This window comes from Ochlerotatus camptorhynchus, unplaced genomic scaffold (assembly GCF_037179485.1).
Source record: "Ochlerotatus camptorhynchus isolate MF236.1 unplaced genomic scaffold, CSIRO-AGI_Acam_v1.1 ptg000064l, whole genome shotgun sequence".
NCBI lineage: Eukaryota > Metazoa > Arthropoda > Insecta > Diptera > Culicidae > Ochlerotatus > Ochlerotatus camptorhynchus.
The window spans coordinates 4,356,863-4,382,588 of record NW_027040554.1 but is presented as its reverse complement, the minus strand read 5'-3'; the positions used below and the strand labels follow the sequence as shown (position 1 = coordinate 4,382,588).

The 25,726-nt window shown below is 39.4% G+C and overlaps 1 protein-coding gene across 1 annotated transcript in view; it reads left to right on the top strand.

The window, feature by feature from the left end:
• The window catches only part of Hdc (histidine decarboxylase), a 39,520-nt gene extending 26,464 nt beyond the window's left edge, over positions 1–13,056 (top strand). Inside the window, exon 11 of the mRNA XM_065216565.1 lies at positions 11,501–13,056. Within this exon, the coding sequence (XP_065072637.1) occupies positions 11,501–12,414 (914 nt within the window). The 3' untranslated portion in view covers positions 12,415–13,056. The remainder of the gene's footprint in view (positions 1–11,500) is intronic.
• Positions 13,057–25,726: the final 12,670 nt, after the last annotated feature.

The following is a 25,726-nucleotide window of genomic DNA, read 5'->3' as shown; positions in this document are numbered from 1 at the left end:
TTACGCAACTTACTTCTGAAAAGGGCTTATCTTAAAATGATATGCATCAATTCAAAAATACATATTTCCACAACGGTTTATTTGATCAAAATGGTGGCTTGGGCATTGTTGTGGGTAAGTGTTGCGCTTTTTAAGAAAAAAATATGCACTGAAAAATATTTATCTAAATCAACAAAACCATTTTAAGTACTTAAATTTCGTACACAAAAAAATATTTTAATTTTCTTTTGAAGTGTAAATAACGTGTTACCTACTGATAATGTGACAATCCATAAACAAAAAAGTTATGAATTATTGAAAAGAGTAGCATTTTACAAAAGACTGCCTACAGTATTCAATTATCTTTGAAACATTGTAAATATTAAAATACATTAATATGCAACAAAAAAAGCCGATGATGCTTAAATTGCTCAGTGCTGTTATTTTCGAGATATTCGTAGGTTAAAATTTACTTATCGTATATTGTGGGTAATTTTTGCCCTTTTGAAATATTATTCATGTTTTGAAAATAATTTTAACGAAATATTTTGTAAATCAGACACATGAGCTACGAAATAATAAATCACGAATAAGAGGCCGTATGGTAAAGTTGCATTTTTGAATTCGGCCTCATACACGGCTAGCTAATATCCAAATAGAGACCACGCCAGAAAAAAAAAACAATCATAGTGCTTGATAACCTTTTCGGGCTACCGTCTCAACCATGTGGAATATGATTCAACCATTTGTATCGTTCGCATATAGTACTTCTCTAATAGGGCATCCATTTCATAAAAAAACGAATTTAATAAAACAGTGTTCCGTTAGATGTTTATTTGATTCACATTACATAATAACATTTATAGATAAATAAAATCATTCCTTAATCCTACTCAATACATATTTAAACGGATTGAAAACATTCAAAAAGTTTTTTATGTTACTTCATAAGCGAAGTTAACGATTTTCAGAGTTGGTTGGAAATGCTAACATGAAGCTTTAGTGTGATGATTTATTAGCTAGAGAATGATCTTTAGAAGAGGGTAGGTGGATAGTTCCGTTAGAGTACGGCAGTATGAAAATTGAATAGAAGTTGAAAATGAGCGAAGGGCCATTAATGCGACAGTTTTAAGATAGACGCACATTTTTGCCTAACCCGTACGATGTACGCGGGGACTTGAAGTATGTCTCCAAGTCCACAGGCACATTTAGAGGTTCCAGATATGTTTTGCAGTCAGTTGTGTGTAATTCACCAACATAAATCATCGAATATGCCTTTCAAGCAATTTTTTTTTCTTAAATTTGAAAGTTTCGGTACGGGAAGAAAACAACGGAAAACATTTAGTTTTTATTAATAATAATTCTGGTTTTGCTTGAAATTTATTTCCCGGAAAAGAGTGATCATGTTTTTTTTTCGGGTTGTGGTTAGGGAGGGGGGGGGGGTGAGAGGATTTAACATGCAGAATTTTCCAAGTCTCATTCCTCATTGTGGTGGACACGCCGTGATCCACTTTTAGCCGCTGACTTGGACTAAGTGCCACGCCGTTCGAAGCGGCAATGAACAGAGGCACGACCAGTGATGCCACATTTTTCCGAATTTCAATCTGTATTTTCATCCTAAAAAAATCCTTTTTAATCTGCATCTGGCTGACAAAAATCTGAAAAAAATCTGTTTAATTTCTATATTATGGTCTCAGTGCGGATTTACGTAAATCTCCATTGGTATACTTCAGAAGGTGTTTGTTCAATGTTTAGAATCATAAAAAATGACTAAAGATTACTTTCTAAAAAGTTTGTATATTTTAAAAATCCTACAATCTAGCCTTTTTAGTGTTTTGTATCTCTTTAAAAGTCTTGATTGTGTTTTTTATGTCTGAGACTACGAAAACCTTTATATGGAAATTGGACATAGCACAGATCATTTACTGTCAAATTACATGCAATATTCATTATTTCTGTAATAACCCTTTCATATAAAAAAAATGTAAAGATGACTCTTCGACTCATCAACCACAACCTCAACCACTTTGTGATTTTTCTAAAATGGTTTCTTTACAGATTTAACAAAACATATATTTAATTAACCTTCGTATCTGTCACCATGTGATATGGTTAGTTAAACAAATAGAAAGGGAAACTAATATCCCTTCAACGAGAAATAAGAACATCTGAACATCAGAGGTCCAATCTTTTAAAATTTGTCGGAATCCCTTTATGAAGAGCTTTGAGTGTGTTGGTTTATTTCATTTAAATTCTGTTATAATTGCTTATGTTTTGTCTGCTACTTGCAGACTTCATCAGTGCCAAGTACTGAACACCACTCAGTACCAGTCAGTTGAGTACTTAGCACTGATGAAGTTTGCAAGTAGTAGACGACATAAGCGTATCTGTCAAAAGATAAGCAATTATAACGGAATTTAAAGGAAATAAACTAACACACTCAAAGCTCTTCATCAGAGGTCCATTCGAAAGATTTCTAGTCCATTCAAAGCTAAAACAATGATAATTTATTTGGTGAAAAATTCGATTTTGGGTTTGATGCTCAGATTGAATTCATGCTGCTCAAAAGATAGACACAATTATTTATCGAAATTAATAAATATAAAAAAAATAATGTAAAATACATTCTCTTTACTTGAAAAGTCTGAAAAATCTGTATATCTTTCAAAAATCTGTTATCTGTATATGTGGCATCACTGGGCACGACAGCAGCGCTTTTTTATATCTTTTCAGGTTCCAGCAGAAAGAGTGCAACCGCACCTGACATGATTTTCCGCCGTTTTTTATGAATTGGGCGGGGCAGAAAGTTTCTTTTGTGTAGAATATGTAATAAAGGATGGTCTTTGGATGTTAATCTAATTACATATATAGAGATACCAGATATGTTTTACAGTCATTTTCTCTGCTTGAACGTCAAGCAGTTGAGTTCGGTCTTTGCTCGCTTTGTCGAGTTGTTCGATAAATCTATAGTTTGTTACAAACGTTTGCAGATATACTGCACGTCGCGTCGTCAGTAGTGTCGGTCGCATCGCGTGATGGGAAGACAGCGCTCTCGGAGCCGACTTCGTGAACAAGCGGAGAAGAAGAACAGTGGTGAGGGTAGCTCGGTACCTACCTCAAATAGGTACGCTACTCTGCCCACCGATGTTGGAAACACCAACCCAGTCCCGGTGAAGCGGACGAAAAAGAGGAAGAAGAACCAAGGTCAGTCCGATGGTACGAGCGGACGCGACGATGTTACCGCGACGAACGCCAGCGACATCGGTGATTTCGGCGACGCCGTCGAAACCGAGAATTCTGCCGGCCCGAGTGCGGCGAAAATCAAGCTTCCTCCACTGGTGGTGAAGGTAGTGCCACTCAAGACGCTCATTGGCGATTTCGCATCGCTGGGCATCGCAGCTGAGTACAAGATCAGCAGGATCGGCACTAAGGTGATGCTCCGGACGAAAGCGGAATACGAAATCGCAGTCAAATTCCTGAAGGATTCCAATGCGGAATACTTCACGCACGACATCCCCGGTGAAAAGCCCTTCAAGGTAGTCATCAGGGGTCTTCCGGATGTTGATCCCAAGGCGATCGAAGAAGAACTCAAGGACCGGTACAAGCTGGCCCCAATCGCTGTCTTTCGGATGACGAGGCGAGACGAAAACGTGAAGACGTACCCGGATTGTCTTTTCCTGGTGCACTTCCAGAAGGGAACGGTGACGCTGAATGCGCTGCAGGCTATCCGCTCAATCTACTCCATAATCGTACGATGGGAGCCATACCGTGGAGGCCATCGCGATGTGACCCAGTGCCAACGATGTCTGAACTTTGGACACGGCACTCGCAACTGCAACATCAAGCCACGCTGTAGCAACTGCGCTCAAGAACACGCCACTTCCAACTGCCCTGCGGATGGAGCCGTGGCGTTAAAATGCGCCAACTGTGGTGGTGCTCATCAAGGTTCCGACAGACAGTGCTCCAAACGTGAGGACTTCAAACGCATCCGAAAACAGGCGGCAACTAACAACCAACCAGGACGCAAGAAGGACAAAGTCCCGGCATTTCGGACGGAGGATTTCCCGCCCCTTCGTGCTCCTCAGCAAAGGCAAGTGAATTCGCGGGTGCATTCCGCTCAAGCAACTTCCGGTGATTCTGCTGGCCAAAGCTCTCCATCCCCCCCTGGATTCTGGAGACAACCAACAGCGCAAAACAACAACCCCGATCTGTTCTCAGCGGATGAACTGATGGAAATCTTCGTCAACATGTCCGGTGCTCTTCGTAAGTGCCGCAATAAGCCCGAACAGATCCAAGTGCTCGGTAAGTTCATCATCCAGTATGGCGTCTAAACCGCTAAGTATCGTCACCTGGAATGCTTGCTCTGTAAGAGCAAAAGAGATTGAGCTTGCCGACTTCCTCCGCAAGCACAGCATCGACGTGGGCCTTCTAACCGAGACCCATCTAAAGTCCGGTGACAGCTTCTGGTTGCCTGACCACAACATTATCCGGCTTGATCGCACCAGCTCCAGGGGGGGTGGTGTTGCGGTCGTCGTCAAGAAAGGAATAAAATACCACACTCTGTCCCATATCCGCACCACTATCATCGAGGCCCTTGGTGTGGACGTGGAGTCGTCGACTGGATACGTCCAGTTCATCGCCGTCTACTGCCCTCGACAGTGTGCCGCCAGCAGTGGACTAGCGGCTAAATTCAAGAAGGACCTGTCCACCATCACCCGTACCGGTTCCCGCTTCGTAGTTGGAGGAGATCTGAATGCTCGCCATGAGGCCTGGCGGAACTACCAGCAGAACCAGAACGGTCGTCTCCTGTTCGACCACTCACAGCATGGGCTGTACTCCGTTTGGTTTTCGGATGAGCCAACATTTATCTCACCGGCGGGCAACCCATCGACGCTAGACCTGTTCCTGACAAATATCGGCTTGTCCAAGCCGGTAGCCTTGAACGAACTCAGTTCCGACCACCAACCGGTGGTGTCTGAGCTGGGCTGCAACGTGGCTCCTGCTTCAAGCCTGCGCAAGGACTACCATCGCGTAAACTGGGCCCAGTTTGGACGCGTGGTAGACAGGCACATCATCGACAACCCGCCGCTTGACACCATGGAGGACATCGACCGAGCGTTGGAGGGACTCCACCAAGCCATAACCGTGGCTGACGAGGCGTGCATCCGACGAGTTCCTGTGAGGGGTAAGTTTATTGCTATTGATTCCCACACCCAACTCTTAATTCGCCTGAGAAATGTTCGTAGACGCCAGTTTCAGAGGACTGGAGATCAAGCGATGAAACGTGAAATGGCCGATCTGAACAAGGAGATTGCTTCCAGAATGGTCTCACTCCGGAACGAAAGTTTCGGGCGGCTTGTCCAGAATCTGGACGACCGCTCCAGACCATTCTGGAAAGTTGCCAAGGTCTTAAAGACGCACCCTAAACCCATTCCGCCACTAAAAGATGAAAATGATGACGATCGGCTTATAATCACCCCTCAGGAGAAAGCAAATGCGATTGGTGAGCATATTGCCAAATCGCACTTGCTTGGCTCCAACATCCAAAGTCCGCTCGAAGTTCAGGTTGAGCAATGCGTACTCAACCTTGATTCCTCTCCTTGTGCCATCCCTCCGGAGGATAGAATCACAGTTGAACAGATTTGCTCAGCGCTGAAATGCACCAAAAACATGAAGGCCCCCGGGTTTGACGGAATATTCAACCTAGTGTTGAAAAATCTCAGCATGAAGGTTCACTCTCTGCTGGCTGCTGTCTTCAACAGATGCTTGGAACTGCACTACTTTCCAAGTATCTGGAAGACAGCGAAAATCATACCTATCCGCAAACCCGGGAAGGACCCAACGCTAGCTTCAAGCTACAGACCAATCAGCCTCCTTTCAGCGCTGAGCAAATTGTTCGAGAAACTCATTCTCAATTGTTTGCTCAAGTTTGTCGAGGAAAATAACATTCTCCTTCCGGAACAGTTTGGGTTCAGAAAGGGGCACTCCACCAATCACCAGCTAGTGCGGGTGATGAATAACATCCGAAGTAACAAAGCTGTATCCAAGTCCACAGCCATGGCATTGTTAGACGTTGAGAAAGCGTTTGATAATGTCTGGCACAATGGGCTTGTATACAAGCTTTGTAACTTCAACTTTCCATTACATCTGGTTAAAATCACCCGTAGCTACCTCCAGCAAAGGTCGTTTAAGGTATCGTTGAATGGTTGTCTTTCCGACACGTTTTCCATCCCAGCAGGAGTTCCGCAAGGCAGTCTGCTGGGCCCCTTGCTTTACAGCATTTATACTTCCGACATTCCTCCCCTCGGTGACGGTTGCGTGTTTTTCCTGTTCGCAGATGATACCGCAATAGCCGTCAAAGGAAGGATGCCTCGCGAAATAACGAACAAACTTCAACGATGCCTTAACGCCTTTGCTGATTATGCCACCACGTGGAAAATCAAAATCAATGCTTCCAAAACCCAAACAATCATGTTCCTCCATCGGCAATCAGCCAAACTAAAACCGACTCCCTCTTGTACTGTAATCATGGATGGCACAAGGGTTGAGTGGTCCGCCGAAGTAACCTATCTCGGGATGTTGTTTGACGAAAAGCTCCTATTCCGCTCGCATGTGGAGAAAACCGTAGTCAAGTGTTCCGCCTTGGTTAGGAGTCTGTATCCGCTGATTTGCCGCAGATCCCGCCTCTCAAGGGTGAACAAACTGGCCGTCTACAAACAAATCATAGCACCTGCGATCCTCTACGCAGCTCCGGTGTGGGAATCATGTACACAGACTCACAGGAACAAAATTCAGGTAGCTCAGAATAGAGTGCTGAGGATGGTTCTTGATCGTCCTTTCGACACTAGAATAACAAATTTACATGAAGAGGCAGGCATTGCCAAAATAGATTCCAAAATTAACGAAATTAAGACTAAATTTGCACAAAAATGTAATTTATCAGAACATGCTTTGATAAGCAATTTGTATATAGTAGGTTAGGTGTACATAGTAGTTGTAGGTTAGTTGTAGTTGTAAATAGTAGTTATAAGTAGTCTCATTTTTCCAATTCAAATCAAACCAATCCCACCAAGGTGGTCATACTTTAAAATAGGCCTGATAGGACTAGGAACTGTAAATAATAATTAAAATCTCAAATGTACTAAAGTTGAAAAGACGCATCTGTGTCACTTAACAAATTCATACATGTAAACCACACAATCACAAGAAATAAAGATCATTTAAATGGCAAAAAATGTTTTACAGTCAGTTGTTGGTAATTCATCGACCTCCTCTTAATCCATTTTTTTTAAATTTTGGCTCTGCGAGTAAAAAATTGTTTTTAATTATATTAACAATTTTTAACAAATTAAATTGTGGTTTGCTTAACATTTATTTCCCGGAAAAAAGTGATCGTCAAAGTCGATGTCTTTTTCGGGTTGTTGTCAAGGGGGGTCTCATTCCTCATTGTGGTGGTCATGGTCACGCCTTGAGCCGCTGACTTGGTCCTGCTTGCTGCAGGACCTAGTGCCACGCCGTCCGAAGCGGTAATGAGCAGTCAGGAAAGCAGCGCTGTTTTATATCTTTTTAGGTTCAAGCAGAATTTATGTGCAACCTAAAGGTATTCGTTTATGATGACTGAGTTTGGGGAAAACGTTTAGTTCATGAAAACAGTGATAACACTAGCATTTGCGCATTTTTCAAAAGTTTTTTGATAAAAAAAAATTGGAGAAGTATTTATTTCAGCAGATTTATTAAGTAATATCCTATCGATTGGCGTATTTGGATCTTAATTTCATCTATAAATGACAAAGTTACAAGCGTTCAAAACCTAAAACTATTTCACCACACATATTTTTTGATTTGTACCCCAGTATAGTCGACAAAGACGTAGTTCTACGTCAAAAATTTTTCATTTTGGAAATAAACAAGTTAACAGCTACCCGAGCAGGAACGAATATTTCGATACCTTAAATTGGTATGGATGAGCCTTACATAAGAGGTAAAATACCAAAAAATAATACAAAAGAAATGTTCCCACAATACCATTCCAATACCAAATTATGTTAATGCAGTACCAAAACAATAGCACAATGGTATTCTTTTGATATCCAAATATCAATTTTTGTTATTTGCAAAGTATTTTGCATGTAACTTTTTGGTATTATTCAAGCTTGCAAATGCTCGTTACAGCTAAAATGCTATTTTTCGGATTTATGAAGCTATGAAATATTTTAATGATAATCCTTATTTACAAGATGCAAGAAAAGCAGGTAAAGTGTGTGTATCACACATAGAACCTGTCAATTTAGCTTTGAGAGAGTCACAATAGCGATTAGCTGTACTGATGAGCAACGTGATGAGCGAGCAATCAGCGATCATACAATCGCTAGCTGTGACCTTCTGAAAGCAAAATTGACAAATTTTATATGTCATACACACACTATACCACCTATTCTTGCTTCTTACAAATAAAAATTACCACTATAGTATCTCATAGTTTCATAATTACGAAAAATAGAATTTCAGCTGTAATGAGCAATTGCAAGCCTGGTATTATTCTTTGGTATTTTACGTCTTATGTCATACTGATCAATACCAAATTTTGGTATTAGGTCAGGATAAGGTATCCATCAGTTATTTTCTCCTGCTCGGGTACTGCATCATGCGTCAACTCTCCTGAGATAACTATAAAACTGACATGAAGTACTTGAAAGTTTTCTTTATAGTATACTAGCTGAGTGTGCCCGGCGTTGCTAGGGATTCAATATTAGCGTGAGTTTGAACGCCAATCAAAAAAACATGCTATATTGTACGTAGCCCCCTCCTCCTCTTATCTAAGGGGCTACCCCTATAACCTCCACATGCCAAATTTGGTTCCATTTGCTTGATTATTTCTCAAGTTATACAGAAATTTCCGCTTCATTTTTATGGGAGCCCCCCCCCCCATTAAAAGGGGGAGGGGTCTCAAACCATCATATAAACCTTTCCCTGCCCTAAAAACCCTTGCATACAAATTTTCACGCCGATCGGTTCAGTAGTTTCCGAGTCTATAAGAGTCAGGCAAACATATAGACAGACAGACAGTCAGAAATTCATTTTTATAGGGGAAATGCAGGTAATGTCGGCCTAAGTGTCCCTAATTTGGGCCAATACATAAATTAAGCAATCGACTAAATACATAAATTAAGCAATCAAAAATATCCATTAGTAACAATAACGCGTTCATCTAGATAAAATTGATAAATTGCAGGGTTTTAGCGATGGGCCCAATATTAGATCCATAGGCCAACATTAGAGACATTTCCCCTACATACAGGGGAAATTGCTCTAATGTTGGCCAATGGATCTAAGATTGGGTCCATCGCTAAAATCTGCTATTTATCAATTTTATCTAGTTGAACGCGTCAATGGGACAGTACTATTAGATATGTTTGGTCCCTCTTGAAAATTTATTCGATTGCTGAGTTTATGTATGGGCCCAAATTAGAGTCAATTAGGCCGACATTACATCCATTTCCCCTATATAGATTATGAATGGATGAATAGTAGCCGGCTGTACATTCCAATGAAGAGATTGTACTGCATCCTGCAGTAAAAAGAAGTTATTTTCTGAAAATTAACAAATCACTAAAATTTCCCCTTCTTGCAATTTGATTTTCGTTGTTTCGAAAAATTTGGATCGTTCTGTTTTAATGAAATCGTGCGGTTTTAATTTTAGTAATTCTTCACAAAAATATCAAACAACATCTTCAGCCTCTTTAACAATAGTTTGAATATCACATCTACCAGTGGTTACCCACTGTTCGAATGACAGTTGATCAATATTTTTATATTTTAATTGCTGTGACAAAAAATCCTCCATTGACGAACTGTCTGGACACACAGCATCTAAGATAACAATATGCTGACTTTTTATTCACAAATTAAACTAGCAGCCAAGGGCTTTAAGTCATACAAAATGCTGTACTTTTCTAAACTATGTGATATAAAATAAAAATTTCATGATTTGTGCAAACGCAAACATTGTGTGATTCTGAAGTGGTTAAAAGTTTGCAGTATTTAGGCCAAAGCTTTGCGAATGAAGAAATGCATATTTTCACCTCACTAAAGATTTCCTTAAATCTTTTAAAGGCTTCTTTGAGCGTCGTCATCACTAACCTTTTCTATATTGCTTTCCGTTTTCCATATTTTTTCACTGTTACGTAGTCTTTCTGTCCAGACACCTCCAGACTTGCTATGGCGTCTTCGAAAAACTGAATAATAAAGTCCTTCGTTACATACTTCAAACCATGCCCGACACAGTCTCATTTTTGACAGTTTCAAATTTTAGGACTGTCGAGTAGTTTGAAACAATTTCGAAACTCAGAATTGCGAACGGCCTAATGCACAGTTTAATTTATATTTATGTGTGACAAGTTGGAGTGGTTGAATATGTTTGGCCAGCTAGATTAACAAAATACTGCACTGTTTGGCGCTGGAGTAATTTTGTAGGTGTCAAATACAGCACTTGTTTGCTAACTGGGCGTTCTTTCACTGGGCTGCTTTTTAACTGGGCGTTCGTTAACTTAAAAGCAGTTATACGTCAAAAATAGACGTCACATTAAGTTTGACATTTCGTTGTCATAATTGGTGAGGGGTATTCGAATGGAATGTTAAGTGTTAATATAAATAAATCTGAAATTATTTTCATTTCACACCGAAATCAAGACTTGAAAGCCTTTTAAGCACAAACTACAGCCTTTCTAAATTCACGAGTTTGAATGCTGTGAAAATAACAATTACACACTTTACACTGTTTCAATTCAATGCACGTGAATTTTTTTTAACGTCGATCAAACAATCCATTGAAGTTCCTCTCAATGTTTTTGAGCCAGCCTAGTTAGCGAATGGAATTCGCTAACTGGGCTGCGCTTTTAGCCCAGTTAGCGAACAAGTACTTTAAAGTCTTCTACACGCTATTTCAAAATTACCCAAATTTAGGTAGAATCCACGCAAATCGGTCAAAACTGAATCTACCCAAAAATGGATAAATTATGTTGGAAATGAAAAGTTGACAAATGGACAACATCGTGTACCCATTTTTAGGACAGTTCAGTTTTGACCGATATGGTAGGATTCTACCCAAATTTGGGTAGTGTTGAAATAGAGTGTATGAAAAAAATATATACGCTTATTTCTTTTAGGAATATTGGGATAAAATAAAAAAAAATATGTTAAACACTTAACTAACAGCAGACGACCTTGTTCTAAAGAGTAAGTGTATCAGCTTTGCCCAAACGTTCCTATTACGGTGTATTACAATGTATTCCTTATAGACAAAACTGATACATTTACCCTACATTTTGATTGTTTTTGTTAAAAGCTTATGAAAAATGCAAACTACTGAATCTTTCAAAACTTTGGACACTTGATATTCGACAAAAAACGTAGGTAAAGTTTAACAATTGAATCATACAGCAAACCGCTCATCCAATTTCATCAACATCACAATCTCCAATGAACACTACGCTAACGATTTTTTCATCGCCTTCCCCCACAGATATTCTGTTCGAGAATCTCGATACCCAGTTCCTGCTGCCGATTCCGCTTCCCCGCCAAACACCTCCGTCGTCTCCACGCCGCCAGATCCGGTCTCAAAGTGTGGATGTCGGCATGATTCGTGCCCAAATTAGCCAACATAGCCATACTTTATTCAACCACCTGGACAAACCAACCGCCTGCAGTAAATCCGAACCATACTGTTCCGTCGATTCGCTGGTTTCCAACGCCAGCTCCGTCAAGGCATCGTTCGAATCGAACCTGGACTCGATTGACGAAAATAGTTCGGTGAAGAGCTTCAAGCAGGGACCGAGCTCGAAACGTCGCTGTTCGGATACTAGTCACCTGTTTTCGCTGACCAAACCCAACGTTTTCCCCGAGAAACGTCAATCGGAGCCCACGATTCGGTATGCTTTCTACAATAAGAGCTTTGATATGCTCAGTCCGAAGCAGCCGGCCAAACGGGTCCTGTCTCAGAATGACATCGCGAGGAAACCTTTCCGCAGGCAAATCTCCACAATTCACGAGTTGATCAGTGACGAAGCCATGCGGGATGGGGATCAGGATTGGAAGAAGCTGAATCAGATTGCACCCAAATTTCAGTGTTGCATCTCGAATGAGGACGGGCGGTGTATCAACTTTGACCCGGTCTACCACAATCACGAAACGGATCTGAGCGAAGAGGAGCTGATGGGCGATGTGCTGGAGTTTGAGGAAAACTTTGTGGAACGGTTAGAACAGATCTGCCCGCATCAGGAGCCCATCGATTTGGATAGCATCGAAGAGCATGGCGCGCGGCCGACGGAAGTGGACGTGAATTGGCGGAACTGGAGGACGAGCTACTGCGACGACGAGATTATCTACGAGAATGTTAAGGTTTGCCGGAAGTGTGGCCATCATACGGTCAAGTTATAATATATAGGAGTTTTCAAATTGATAAGTGTTGTAGTTGAAGCAGCCGATTTATGAAATCTGTTTTGTAGAAATTACTGTAGCAATATCGATGTTGATCAAATCGCTTTCAAAGGTTGTTAGTTACAGGAATTGTCTTTGAAGGAGTCTCAAATATCACCATTAATACAAAAAAAAAAGAAAATGATCAAAACTATTGTAAATCTTCAAATTGAACAAATCCAAGAATAACATCTATCATTCACGCGCCCTGAAATGCTGTCTGCTGTGCATGTCAATAAACATATATCCTGTTACAATTAGCGCGGTTCACCCGAATGAGCATAAGCCATGTTAAAGCTTTTAGTATTAGGAAATGAAACCAAATAACAAAACAAAAATAGTACATGTGCTAGCATTAAGAAACATACCATGTAGCCATATAAGGAAGTCAAACTCCCCAACCATACTCCATCATAAGCAAAACAAGCCTCTTAGTCATGCCAATATGAAGTCAACAAAATATTGCTCTGTAAAGCGTTGTTCGTGGAAAATAACAAAACTTCCTAATTGCTCGCGTACCACTGCATGTGCATGCCGAAGAGGTGTAACAAATCGTAACCAATTATACACAAATAAAGCAAGAAAGTCGTTGAACTGCAGCAACAGCAGCCATCTGAGGTGCAGCGTGTTTTGATTATGCTTCGAAAAAGTCCCTTGCTGGCCGGCTGCCATCATCGTTGGCAACTATCACTATCACCCACCGAGAGCGAAGCAAAATCACCACATGTGAGGGAGGCGGCCTATCCGGGATCGACCCGTCGTCGTCGTCGTCGTTGTCGTCCTAACCTTGAAGTCAATGCACTAATTAAGGGTGGAAAAACAAATGGCTGCAGAGGAAACTTTGTGGGCGAAATTTGATACTAAATACGTTTGCCGGTGAAGGTGCACCATTATTGCTAGGTGGGTGCGTGGTGCTCCTGAGTGAAGTGCAAATTGTGCGCACGCAACTTGGTTGGTGTGTTGCCATATTCGTGTTTTTGTTTTCGTCTGTTACGAATAATGCGGCGGTGGACTTTTCCTTTCTTTTCATTGCCAATGCAAAAACGTCCATGCCTCATGCAATGCGTTGAGTAAGAGTGTTTGCTTATCAACGGGCTACCATGGTGTGTATGGTGGTAATTGAATTGTGATTTAGAGATTATTTAAAAGAAGTTATGGAATACATTTGTTTATTATAAAAGATAAATTCAATTCAATGAAAGCAAAGTACACTGTATCAATATTTGCAGGGATAGATCGCTCTTTTAGGAGTTGCAAAATGCTTACGTTTTTTTTCCTTGATTTCGTCGATCTTGTTTTCCGTGCTGAGCACCAATGCTACCAACGCCAGGGAGGCAGCTCCCACATCTGAACCCTACCTATCGATCCATCAACTCATGAAGCTGGGACCAATGGCTTTACTTCCCTTCCGAAGGAAGGCGTGATCAAAGTTGTTATGCCTCAGAACATTCCGGTGGCACTGACTGGGATTGAACCCAGGCCTGCTGGGGTTGAGAGAAAATACTTAGGTTAAAACCAATTGAATTTTCAAATAATTCATCTTTAAATGGTACCGTATCAAAATTCATAATTTTCGTACCGCATAGCCACACTCTATTCACTAAAGGTACTCTTAAGAGCGCTCTTGAGTGCATCTTCAGTGAAAGCAGAGAGTGTGGCTCTCTGAGAATGAGCATTTTTTTTTTTTTTTTTTTTCCTTGATTTGTTTTCCGTCGATCTTGTTTTCCGTGCTGAGCACCAATGCTACCGACGCCAGGAAGGCAGCTCCCACACCTGGACCCTACTTATCGACCCATCAACTCATGAACCGGGGACCAACGGCTTTACTTCCCTTCCGAAGGAAGGCGTGATCAGAGATGTTATGCCTCAGAACATCCCGGCGGCGCCGACTGGGATTGAACCCAGGCCTGCTGGGGTGAGAGGTAATCACGCTTACCACTACACCACCAGCGCCGCTAGAGAATGAGCATTGAAATTGCATAAATTACCCATAAACATATTTCAAATGATCCATAAAAGATTTAGCAATTAACCTTAAACTAATGAAAGTGATCCATGGAAAATCAAGCTTGCGCATTTGAAAAGATAGGCACGATCCATAAATTAGACATATATTGTTCATATTTTGGACATTAAAAAAAAAAAATTGATCCATTAACCTTGAAAAATTGTCTCATTACTGCGTAGCTACTCTTGTTTACTGTTTTGCAGTTTTTTTTTTTTTTCAGAACAGCGGAGCGATGGGCGAGCATCTAGAATAAGCATCTAGAATAAGCATCTAGAAGAAACTTCTAAAAAATATTCCCTATGATGCTTCTTAACACTCCGAATACGATGCAACCGGTTAAATGTGTAACGGCAAATTGGTAATGTTTGAAAAATAATTACTCAGAAACTTAGCAATTGATTTTAAACCTATTCATACCGAATAAATCTTTAAAGTCTTTAGTTTCAAGAGGCGCCCATAGATTTGAAATTCGTCACTTCACACTTCTAACGAGTATTTCAGAAAATCTAGGTAGCTACGTAGTAATGGAACATCTTTTCAAGGTTTATGGAACAAAATATAAAAGTTAGTGTCAAAATCGAGAACAGTATACTTATAATTTATGGATCATGCCTATATATTTTAAGAGCGCAAATTTGATTTTCTATGGATCACTTTCATTAGTTTAAAGTTCATTGCTGAATGTTTTATGGAACATTTGCAATATGTGTATGGGTAATTCTTACAATTTCAACGCTCATTCATAAGTAATTAAGTACTACATTTTCACAATTGTGTTGCTAAATTTTACTGAAAATATGGATTATATTGATATTTTTATGGATCATTCACACATTTTCAAGGATTTCACTGGGGTTTTATGGATCATTTGGGTGTTTTTTTAAGGAGCGTTTTTAAATTTGTTATGGATCATTTATTGGTTTTTATATTCTAAAGTATGTTTGCCATTTCGTGCTAAAATTTTGCAATCGCTAGATACTCGCGATCAATCATTTATTTTTGATCCTTTTTCTAGTGTCCTGGAGAAAACTCTACCTTAATTCAAAGTGTTTCTGGTTAATTGGCAAAGTCATGTTGTATTCGGTCATTGGTCATTTTTATTGTACCAGTTCAATACTGTTACGTATTTGACCACAAACGTTTGGTTGCTAGGTACTTTATTAAAGAACTTTGGGGATGATATGGCTAGCAGCAAGGTGAGCGAACGTTCAATGAAAATTAACTCTTAAAAAACAATAATTCGTGGTGGTCCTGAAAAGAACCGTTTTGTCGTGATGGTTGAGTAATGCTGAGCTATAGGTTGTTCAACACTGATGAGGCAGACGGGCTGTTTGTTGTTTAGAACAAGGGTAACGCGCTTGACATCCCAAGTAACAAATCTAGAGCTGCTTGGCTATATTCAAAATTTATAAAGGTTTTATTGCAGCTGCAACCATTACCTTCAGCTTTATGACGGTCATATACAATGCAAGTCATGGAACATTTTATAGCTATCTACAAAACCCCTATAAAGCTTATAAAAAAACCAACTGATGCTTATGCTATTTCCACTTATTAAAGGTTTTATGATTGCCTTGAAATATAAAAAAAGCAATATAAATTTCCCTTATAAAACCCAAAAATACATCTTTATATTGCTATATGCGTAAGCGCAATAAAGCTAGTTGGCCATGAAACAGTTATTTTAAAACAATTATAAGCATTCAGTTGCAACTTGTCAGAAGTGTAGATGTGCGGTTTATTTCTACAACATAGAAAAGAATCAAAACTTTCCGGTATTTCCAAGAGGAGCGCAAAGAAAATCGACAAGATTGTTAGTATGAGCCCATTTATTTGCTACAGTCAGCCGCAAACCTTCGTAAATAACTCTAACCAAGAAAACCAAATGCCGCTGCATTTTCTGCGGATGTCACAAACTGTAAAGAGTGTGCTACCTCACCATTCTATTGGTCGAAATAAATGGAATGATGACAGTTCTAGGACAAAAAAGTTGAAATCACGCATAACTTTTCATAAAGGTTAATGTACCATTCAAAACTTTTCCAAATGTTTGTAAAATTCATCGGTTTCACCCGTAGAATAGGAATATACCTTTGTCCTCAATTAAAAAAAATGAATTTCTCTTGTAAAAATCATGCATTATGTTTTTCTGTTCTACTTTCATTCAATGCACACTGGCACTGGGCCAGGAATGCAACCTAGCGGAGAAAAAATAATAACTCCGAAACGAAGCATTTCCGCGACTTGGTCTCTTCGGCAAAGTTTCTCATCATAATAAGGACCATCTATTGACATAAACAAATAGTTCAAAACTCTTCCACAAAGATGGCGACACAATCTAACTTCTTTCTCTGACGTTCTGGAGACTTTATGTCTTCGGCAAAGTTGTTTTCTTGACAAAATGAACAGCTCTTTCAAAGACGTGAAATTTCCACAGCCTACTGGTTCCAATTTATATGGAGTTGAAAAAAATGTCGAAAATATGTTTTTTTCTTTCTGTTTCGGTTTTTTGATTACAACCATATAATTTTTTTTTTCTCTTATGCAAATGCATTAAATAAATTGCTTTTGTGAAGAAATATACTGATTTAGGCTTTAAATTTTAAAGATATTGTTGAAAAAAACGAAAAAAAAACAACAATTTTTGAACTTTAAAATCTTCAAAAGCGCAAAAATTTGCAATCTAACATTTTCAGCAAAAATCAAGCAATACTCAATAAACAAAATATTAAAATTTTAGAGAGGTGTATTTTTGTGTTTTTTAGATTTCTTCATTTTAGTGGAACATAATTTTTTTCTATAACTTTTTTTAATGCATTGAAATGGCGTTTTAAAGACTTGATGACTTGGGCAATGTTGTTTATCTTGATAAAATAAACAACCCTTCTTAAGACGTGAAGACTTCACAGCCTACCTCGAAAACAGTAGGCTGTGAAGTTTTAACGTCTTAAGAAGAGTTGTTTATTTTATCAAGATAAACAACTTTGCCAAAGTCTTCAAGTCTTCAAAACGCAAGTTCAATGCATTTAAAAAAAGTATGTTCCTCTAAAATGAAGAAAAAAAAAAAAACATTTTCCATTAAAATGAAGAAATCTAAAAAACATCAGAATATACCTCTTTCAAATTATGATATTTTGTTTATCGAGTATTGCGCTTTAGGAGATATTAAAGTTAAAAAATTGTGTTTTTTTTTCGTTTTTTCAACAATACCTTTGACGTTGCCTCCGAATCACGCTTGGCTGTATGCACTCGACGCATACGATGAGCCTCGAAGTACTCGCGGGTGTTCTCCCACTGACAGATCGTTTCGCCGAACTGTCCTTCCGGTTTCTTATCCGTTGTGAAGTAATGAACCCATTGGTAATAGAAAACTTTGAGAAGCTGCTCGACAGAAATCATCAAACAAGATTCATGAGTCTCTATTACGATTACATGACGCTGGAGATTGGCCCTTCTTCATTCAATTCCTCTCGTGTTTGCCTCCAAGACTTTTATAGTTCCTCTGTAAATTTTGATCTGACCATGTTGCAAGAAATCCGTGGAATACCAGATCACCATCGATCGATGGTTGTTCCCTTAATTTTTGCAAACAAGTACCACCATGTCAGTAACAATAAGAGTTTTTTCACAGATGGGTCAACTATAAACGCTTCCACTGGATTTGGAGTATTCAACGAATTTCATAGCGCCTCATATCAACTGCAAAAACCCTGTTCCGTATACGTTGCGGAACTAGCAGCCATATTCTACGCAGTAGAGCAAATTGCCTCACTACCATCTGATCACTATTTTATTTTTACAGATAGCCTTAGCTCGTTGGAGGCTATTCGATCAATGAGGCCGATGAAGCACTCCTCGTATTTCCTTACCGAAATCCGAGCAAAATTGAGTACTTTATTTAACTGCTCCTATACTATCACCTTAGTTTGGGTCCCATCTCATTGCTCAATTCCGGGTAATGAGAAAACGGACTCGCTAGCTAAGGTGGGCATATTTTTGATCGACAAATCGCCTTTGCGGAATTTTTCTCAATTACCCGTCAGCACGTCCTCACCAACTGGCAACAAAAATGGAATGAGAGTGATCTGGGAAGATGGTTACATTCTATTCTCCCACAGGTGTCGAACAAGCCATGGTTCAAAGGATTGGACATGAGCCGTGACTTTATACGGGTCATATCAAGGCTCATGTCCAATCACTACTCGTTAGACTCGCATTTCTTCCGAATCGGGCTCGCAGGCAGCAATTTGTGCGCTTGTGGTAGTGGCTATCACGATATCGACCACGTACTTTGGTCATGCACCCTCCATTGTGTTGCTAGATTCGAGTTATCCGCATCCCTCATGGCCCGAGGAAAACAACCCATGCAGCCCGTTAGAGACATCTTGGCGAGCCGAGATCTCGACTATTGCAATTTAATTTATGTGTTTTTAAAACGGATCGATCTGAGGATTTAGTAGTTAGTGTCCTCTTGTGTTCCCCCAAGTATAGCTGCCCATCGGTGTACCCCCATGTTTGTCTTTTTCATCAGTTGGTCGCTTAGTTCGAGATCAAGAGCACATTGCTCTCCAAACCTTGTGTTCTCAATCCCTACCCTGCCATCCATTTGTTAAAATGTGTTACCCCTAACCTCGAGATAGCCGCGAGTAATCGGCCCCCGCTTTACTAACGTTAGTTTTAAGAAACTTTGTAATCTAAACAATGAATATCGGCTCCGCAAAGCTACGGCAAATGAGCCTAGAAAAATAAACGCATTATAAAAAAAAAAAAAAAAAAATACCTTTGAAATTTGAAGCTTAATCCAGTATGTTTCTTGACAAAAGTTATTTATTTAACACATTTTCATAAGAGAAAAATACAACATTATATGGTTGTAAGCATAACACCGAAACAGAAAGAAAAAAAAATTCTATTTTCGACATTTTTTTAACTTCATATAACTTGGAACCAGTAGGCTGTGGAAATTTCACGTCTTTGAAAGAGCTGTTCATTTTGTCAAGATAAACAACTTTGCCGAAGACATCAAGTCTCCAAAGCGTCAGAGAAAGAAGTTAGATTGTGGCGCCATCTTTGCGAAATAGTTTTGAACTATTTGCTTATGTCAATAGATGGTCCTTATTATCATATGAAACTTTGCTCGAGGCATCAAGTCGCGGAAATGCTTCGTTTCGGAGTTATTAAATAATTCTGCTCCGCTAAGTTGCATTCCTGACCCAGTGTGCAATGTAAGCATAAGACATTTTAAAAAATTGCGCTTGGTGTTTTTCTTTCCTGCTGTCCTCTGTCGCCATATTGTCATTATGAAAATGTCATTAGTCTTGGAATAAAATTCAAGAAATTTCAATAAAACAATGGCAAAATTAGATATCTGAAATGAATTCCAGTGTGCATTGGTATGAATTTATTTATTGAGATCTATTTTCTGTAAAATTAAGATGATTCCATCAAATTAATTTGATTTCTGAAACAATATTTTTTGTTAATCTGAATTATTTTGGAGGCGCATTTATTTAACGCTCATATTATCCTTATATACACGATAAAATTTCAAGCGCATATGTTTGGAACTTCTAAAAAGTCATTTATTTTCTTTAAGATTTTCACTTATGTCGCCATGAAACAAAATTGATTGCATGGTGATCTTGACACCAACACTCAAACCTATTTTTACCGCTAAAGATTTCCATTTGGAAAAAAAAGGTTTCAGCAGAACAGAACAACAACAAGCTTGTTTATGGCGGTTGCTTCCATGCATTAAAAATTAAATTGGATTTATAACTGATTTTTACCAAAGCGTCATAAAACTGCTTGGATACAATATTGCTCTTAAAGAGGCTATAAGAACCTTTTGTAGAGTATGAGGCTTTATGACAAAAGGTTTTAAGACAGCTTTATTATGATTCTCAAACATGCTTTATAAACCTTATCAAGAGTGTTCCACTAAGCTGTAAGACGATCTTATAGCGGTTATCAACAGGTTGTGCTGGAGCTATTAATTTTATTGACGGTTTTATAAAATTGATCTCAATAACCACTAATAGAGTGCAATAAAACAAGAAATGCTACTTGGGTTATGTCTCCGCAGTTGGTCCAAAAAACGACCCGGAAGTTTTTAGATCTTTCATTGATTTTTCGAAATCGCTTTTAAGTTTCATTATTTTTCATTAAGTAAATAGGACTGCTCTAAAGTTTTCTAGTATTTCCTGAAGTTCTTTGAACTTCTCTGAAGCTTTCACTATTTTTCTGATATTTTTCCTGTAATTACTCTGAAATAAATGGAATTGTTCTATCTCTGTACTTTCCTCGGAACATCTCTAAGGCTCCCGCTGTTTTCCATAAATTAATTAAACAATATAAAATTCACGGAACTTCCCTGAAGATTCTGCAATTTTAAGATGTTAATTTTAGTGTACTTGAGTTTTCGAAATTGTCCACAAGTAATATTCCTAAAGATCTTTCAACTTTCCTTGAATTTCACTTAAGTCAAAGGAACAGTCCTGAAGCTTTGAGACATTCACAAATATTTCTATGGACAACACAAATTCTTGGAACAACTCTGAAGTTTTCGGATCTTCCTTGAAGTTTGTGGAACTTTTATAAAACACTCAAGATTTCTTGATGGTTCCTAAGAATTTTCCTAAAGTTAATAGAACTACCAGAAAGTTCTCAAATTTTTAAGAAGTTCTCGGAACTTTCGTAATGTTTCAGATGGTCGTGGAACTGCCCTGAAGTTCTTTGAAATGACAAGTGTTCCATAGCTCTATGGGCAGTTCTTAAATCCTTTAAATATATCTGAAATTTTATCGTCATCGTTAGTTAGCTTAAAGAACTCTAGACTTCACAGAACTTTTTTTTTAAATATAATTTTTATCCTGCAGTTTTCAAAACTATCGTGGAGGCGATTGCGCTTCCTTTATAACTTTCCTGAAGTTCGTGGAACTTTACTTGTTCTTTTTATGTTTTATAACATCTCACTTTACGCCAGCTCTCTACTTAGTGTTCTTTGAGTTATAAGTGTTGGAGATTTTACCGAGCTAGATTGAGCGTGTAGATCAAACCGGGAATCAATCCCTGCCACCTCCAGTATGGTCTCACTTTATAGCTGTCCCTTTACTGACTGAGCAAAGGGAGGCCCCGGACAGTTGCTGAAATTTTGATGTACTTAATGAATGTTCAGGGCTTTTGATCTTCCCTGACGTTCTCCAAAATGTTTTGAAACTTATGGAACTAACCTGACACTACCCATATTTCTGAACTTTCCTTAAGTTGTGGGAACTTCCAAGAATATTTTAGATCTCCCAGACAATTTCGCAATATCTTTGAAGTTCTTGAAACTTCCGTTTAGCTTAAAAAGCTTCTTTTTAGTATCTCTGAAAATTTCTTTCTGATTTCCTTTGAAATATTTTTCAGACTTTTCCTGGAAGTTTTGTCGGATTTTCCCCGAAAGTTTTTCTTTTGATTTTTCCAACTTCTACTGGAAAAGCCTTCCAACTACTCGCGAAAGTTTTTTCAGACATTTCCCAGGAAGTTTCTTCTATCTTTCATCGAAAGGTAACTCCAGTTTTATTTGAATGACTATTTCGACTTTCACCAGAAGATGCCTTCAACTACTCCTGCCACTAAACTATTCTTACAAATAATCCTTTTAGAAGCTCATTTCCACTTCCCTCAGGTGTCCTACTGACTTGCTCTAAGAGTGTCTTACGACTTCCTCTGGGATTTATGTAAACTCTATCAGAAAGCTTTTTCTGGATGTTTATTAACCGACAGATGCTGCTGAAAGTTTCTTCCATTTTGTCCAGGATGTTTTTTCTATGTTCACTTGGATGTTTCTCTGACTTCTCTGGAAGTTCTTTCCAACCTCTCAAATAAGTTTCCAGCTGCTTCCTCTCAACATTTGTCTTGATTGATTGATTGTTCTACAAATTCTCTGGTAGGTGCCATGGTTAACCTGCCTCTTTTGCAGTTTCCCATGAACATTTACAAAAATTATTTTTTCCAAATTCTAGGGAACTTATTTTGATTTAATCAATTTTTTTTAATTATAGTCACTTTAACACTCGTGGGTCATTGAAGACTTGTCCGGGGGTGAGATTTGAACTCGTGACTTTGGCGTGAGAGGTATGGATGTTAACCACTACGCCGGGGTCGCCTCCATTGATTGATTTAATCAAACTAACTTTCCAAGAATTGAGAAACGTGATTTTTGGTAAATTTCGCGGGAATCGTTTCCCAGTATGTCACTACTGGTAGAAAATATAAATCACAGCTACAATTTCTTTAAATTCTGTAAAAAATATTTTATTTTAATCTCGTCATATTTACAAAACGGGGAGGGTGGGTAGTCAGCCAGGCTGTACCATTTAATCCAACTCTAGATGTTAATTACTAATTACTGATAGGTAAAAAATGCATAATTAAGAAGATTGTTACCCACATTGTGGCTCCCTCTAACTTCATTGGTACATTATATGGAAGAGTGCCCCGTAACGTGGGTAGATCACCTTTTCGTGGTACGTTACGGGATGTAAGATCTACCACCGATTCCTAGTCCTGACTTCTTCAAACTAGGGTAACAGGTTTTTTTTTCAGTAATCAAAGGAACACATCTTAGTCGTTGTTACTTTTTATGCCTTGTTGATAGTGATAAGTCCTCGGGTTGCCTGGACCGAGGATGATCTTGAAACAAGGAAAAAATGAGTTAGTTAGTCTTCACCTATGTATGTGATTCCTAATCTTCTATTCGTTGTTCCCTAGTTTGAAGTGGTTAAGACTAGGGTTCTGATGCATGGTCATTATCGGTTTCATAGCTTGTTTTTGTTGTTAAGGAATCCAATTTTGACTGACAAAGGGGCGCGCCTTTGAAGGGTGTTTCAATACTCCGAAGGGTATAAATAGCGGAACCTTTCAGTTAGAATCGATTCCGTGCGATGAAGGCAAGAATGACAACTGTATCAAAACCGAATACTTCATCATTTCTCAATAGTGATGGAGTAATACTACATGCACTAAACTAAGGACACGGGATATACTACAATAGATCAAATTACTCGCAGTAGTGTTATGTGCTGAACAAAGGAAAAAAAATATGGAAGAGTGCTTGCAAGTCGTTAACATGCGCCTTTACGTGATGTGTTGAATACGTTCCTAAATTTGTAAAGTGCCTTTTGTGAGCATTTTAAAATCATTTTTTGCTAATCCTGGTATCGGTTACTATCTAAAGTTTAAGCTACCGAATATCCAAGTGAGTGATTGCAAAAAAAAAAAACATCCAACTCTGATTATACCAGAAGAGCATACTTTCCTACCTCACTAACATGCATCGACCTGTTACATCATAACCGTCAGCATCGACAGCATGTTTTGAGCCACTCACACTCACTCACCACCCGCCGTGCCACCGGAAGGACAGGTTTGATCTGCAACCACACTGCTGCAATCCAATCGCCATGCACAGCAACCCACAGGGTGCTGGATATGCCAGGGTTTCCTACCGGGGGCAACCGACCGGCATTACCAGTTATTTTCTCTTCCTACAATCTCTTTCTCTCACCTGGCCAAAAGTAGTTTGAATGCGAATAAATGAGCTTATCCTAAAATCCAGTCCAGTTAAGCGTGCTTTTTTTCTGCAGCAGTTACACACCTTTTGGGAACAACAACAACAACAACAACAATGCGTCTCACCACCACCACCCAATCGATCCTAGTTCGCCAAGATACGCCTGTCCCATGTACCTCCCATGAGGGGTTTCTCACATACAAAAGTGAACGAACGATAAGTTCAGTCCGCCCCCCCTCCCTCTTTTCCCTATTCCACCTCCTCGTCGCACCATCGAAAACCGCATCTAAATTTGCAGTGCTTACCGTGACTTTAGTGAGTGGTAGCTCTAGCGTAGTCCGAAAGCAAAGTGCACCTAGTGCAGCAGCAGCAGCAGCAGCAGCTCAGTCACGACAGAGAAAGACTTAAGATGCACCGCAAAACGTGCACGAGCGGGGGTTAAACCTGCCGTGGTACAAAATGTTGCATGTTGCAGGCTATCTAACCACCCCCGGCCACCCTGCCCTGCTACCTAGACTACTGCAGCTAACGTCTCTTTCGCTCTAGCCTTGCTACCAGGAAAGTGCTGTAATGTTGAACTTGAAAGCGAAAGTGAATTTTTCTTACACATGTTCGTGTGGCGAACGCGCGAGACAGGCCCAACAGGGTTTTGGAGCGCTTGTTTCTGGTTGTTGTTTATAGGTTTTAGTTGGCTCTGCAGAGGGTCATTCTTTTAAAATTGTATTTTATTTTCATTTAATTTTTTTTTCAACATTCGAAGAATAATGCATACTTTTTTTTTGAAAGTCCTTCAAGACAATATGAAAAAAAATGAAGAAATTATTATGATCTAGATCAATTTCGCTTTTCTAGAGCAGGGCAAAAAGTGGGTTTTGTGCAGTAGAGGGTTGATTGAGTATCTTATGTTTAAAATTGGGATGGCACCAATCTATATTATTTTCCACATATAAGACACTCACAAAAAAATCATCCAAAATGAACGCTGGATGCACATTTTCATGCATTGTTGGAATATTTTTCCATGATATAGGGGAAATGGATTTATTGTCGGCCTAAATACCCCTCATTTGGACCCATACATAAATTCAGCAATCGACTGAATTTTCAATAGTGACCAAAAATATCCCAATAACGCGTTCATTTTTAGAGATGGGCCCAATATTAGATCCATAGGCCACCATTAGAGCCATTGGTGAAGTTAGCGTGATTGCCTCTCACCCCAAAAGGCCTGGGTGCAATCCCAGTCGGCGCCACCGGGATTTCCTGAGGCTTAAAATCTCTCATCAAAGCCGTTGGTCCCCGGTCCATGAGTTGATGGTTCGGTAGGTAGAGTCCAGGTGGTGGGAGTTGTCTCCCTGGCCTGGCGTCGGTAGCGTTGGTACTCAGATCGGCGGAAAACAAATCAAGGAAAAAAGATAACCTGTATGTTATGAGCTGAAAAATGAAGAGTCGACAACCTGAAAGGTGCGTAAAACCTAGCTTCAGTCCTCACAAGTTCCTTCCGCATGCCTCTATGAGGCATATGACAACAAACAACTGCCAGCTGAAAATCGATACAGTGGAGTGGCGTACACCTAGGAAACATTGTAAATCCAACAATATCAAAGGTACCAAGTAACCAGCAAGCCCACCAATTTGCCTTTTTGCTACATAAAGCTTATATGCGGCTAATATTAAGCTTTGACGCCCTATGTTAGCCGTGTATC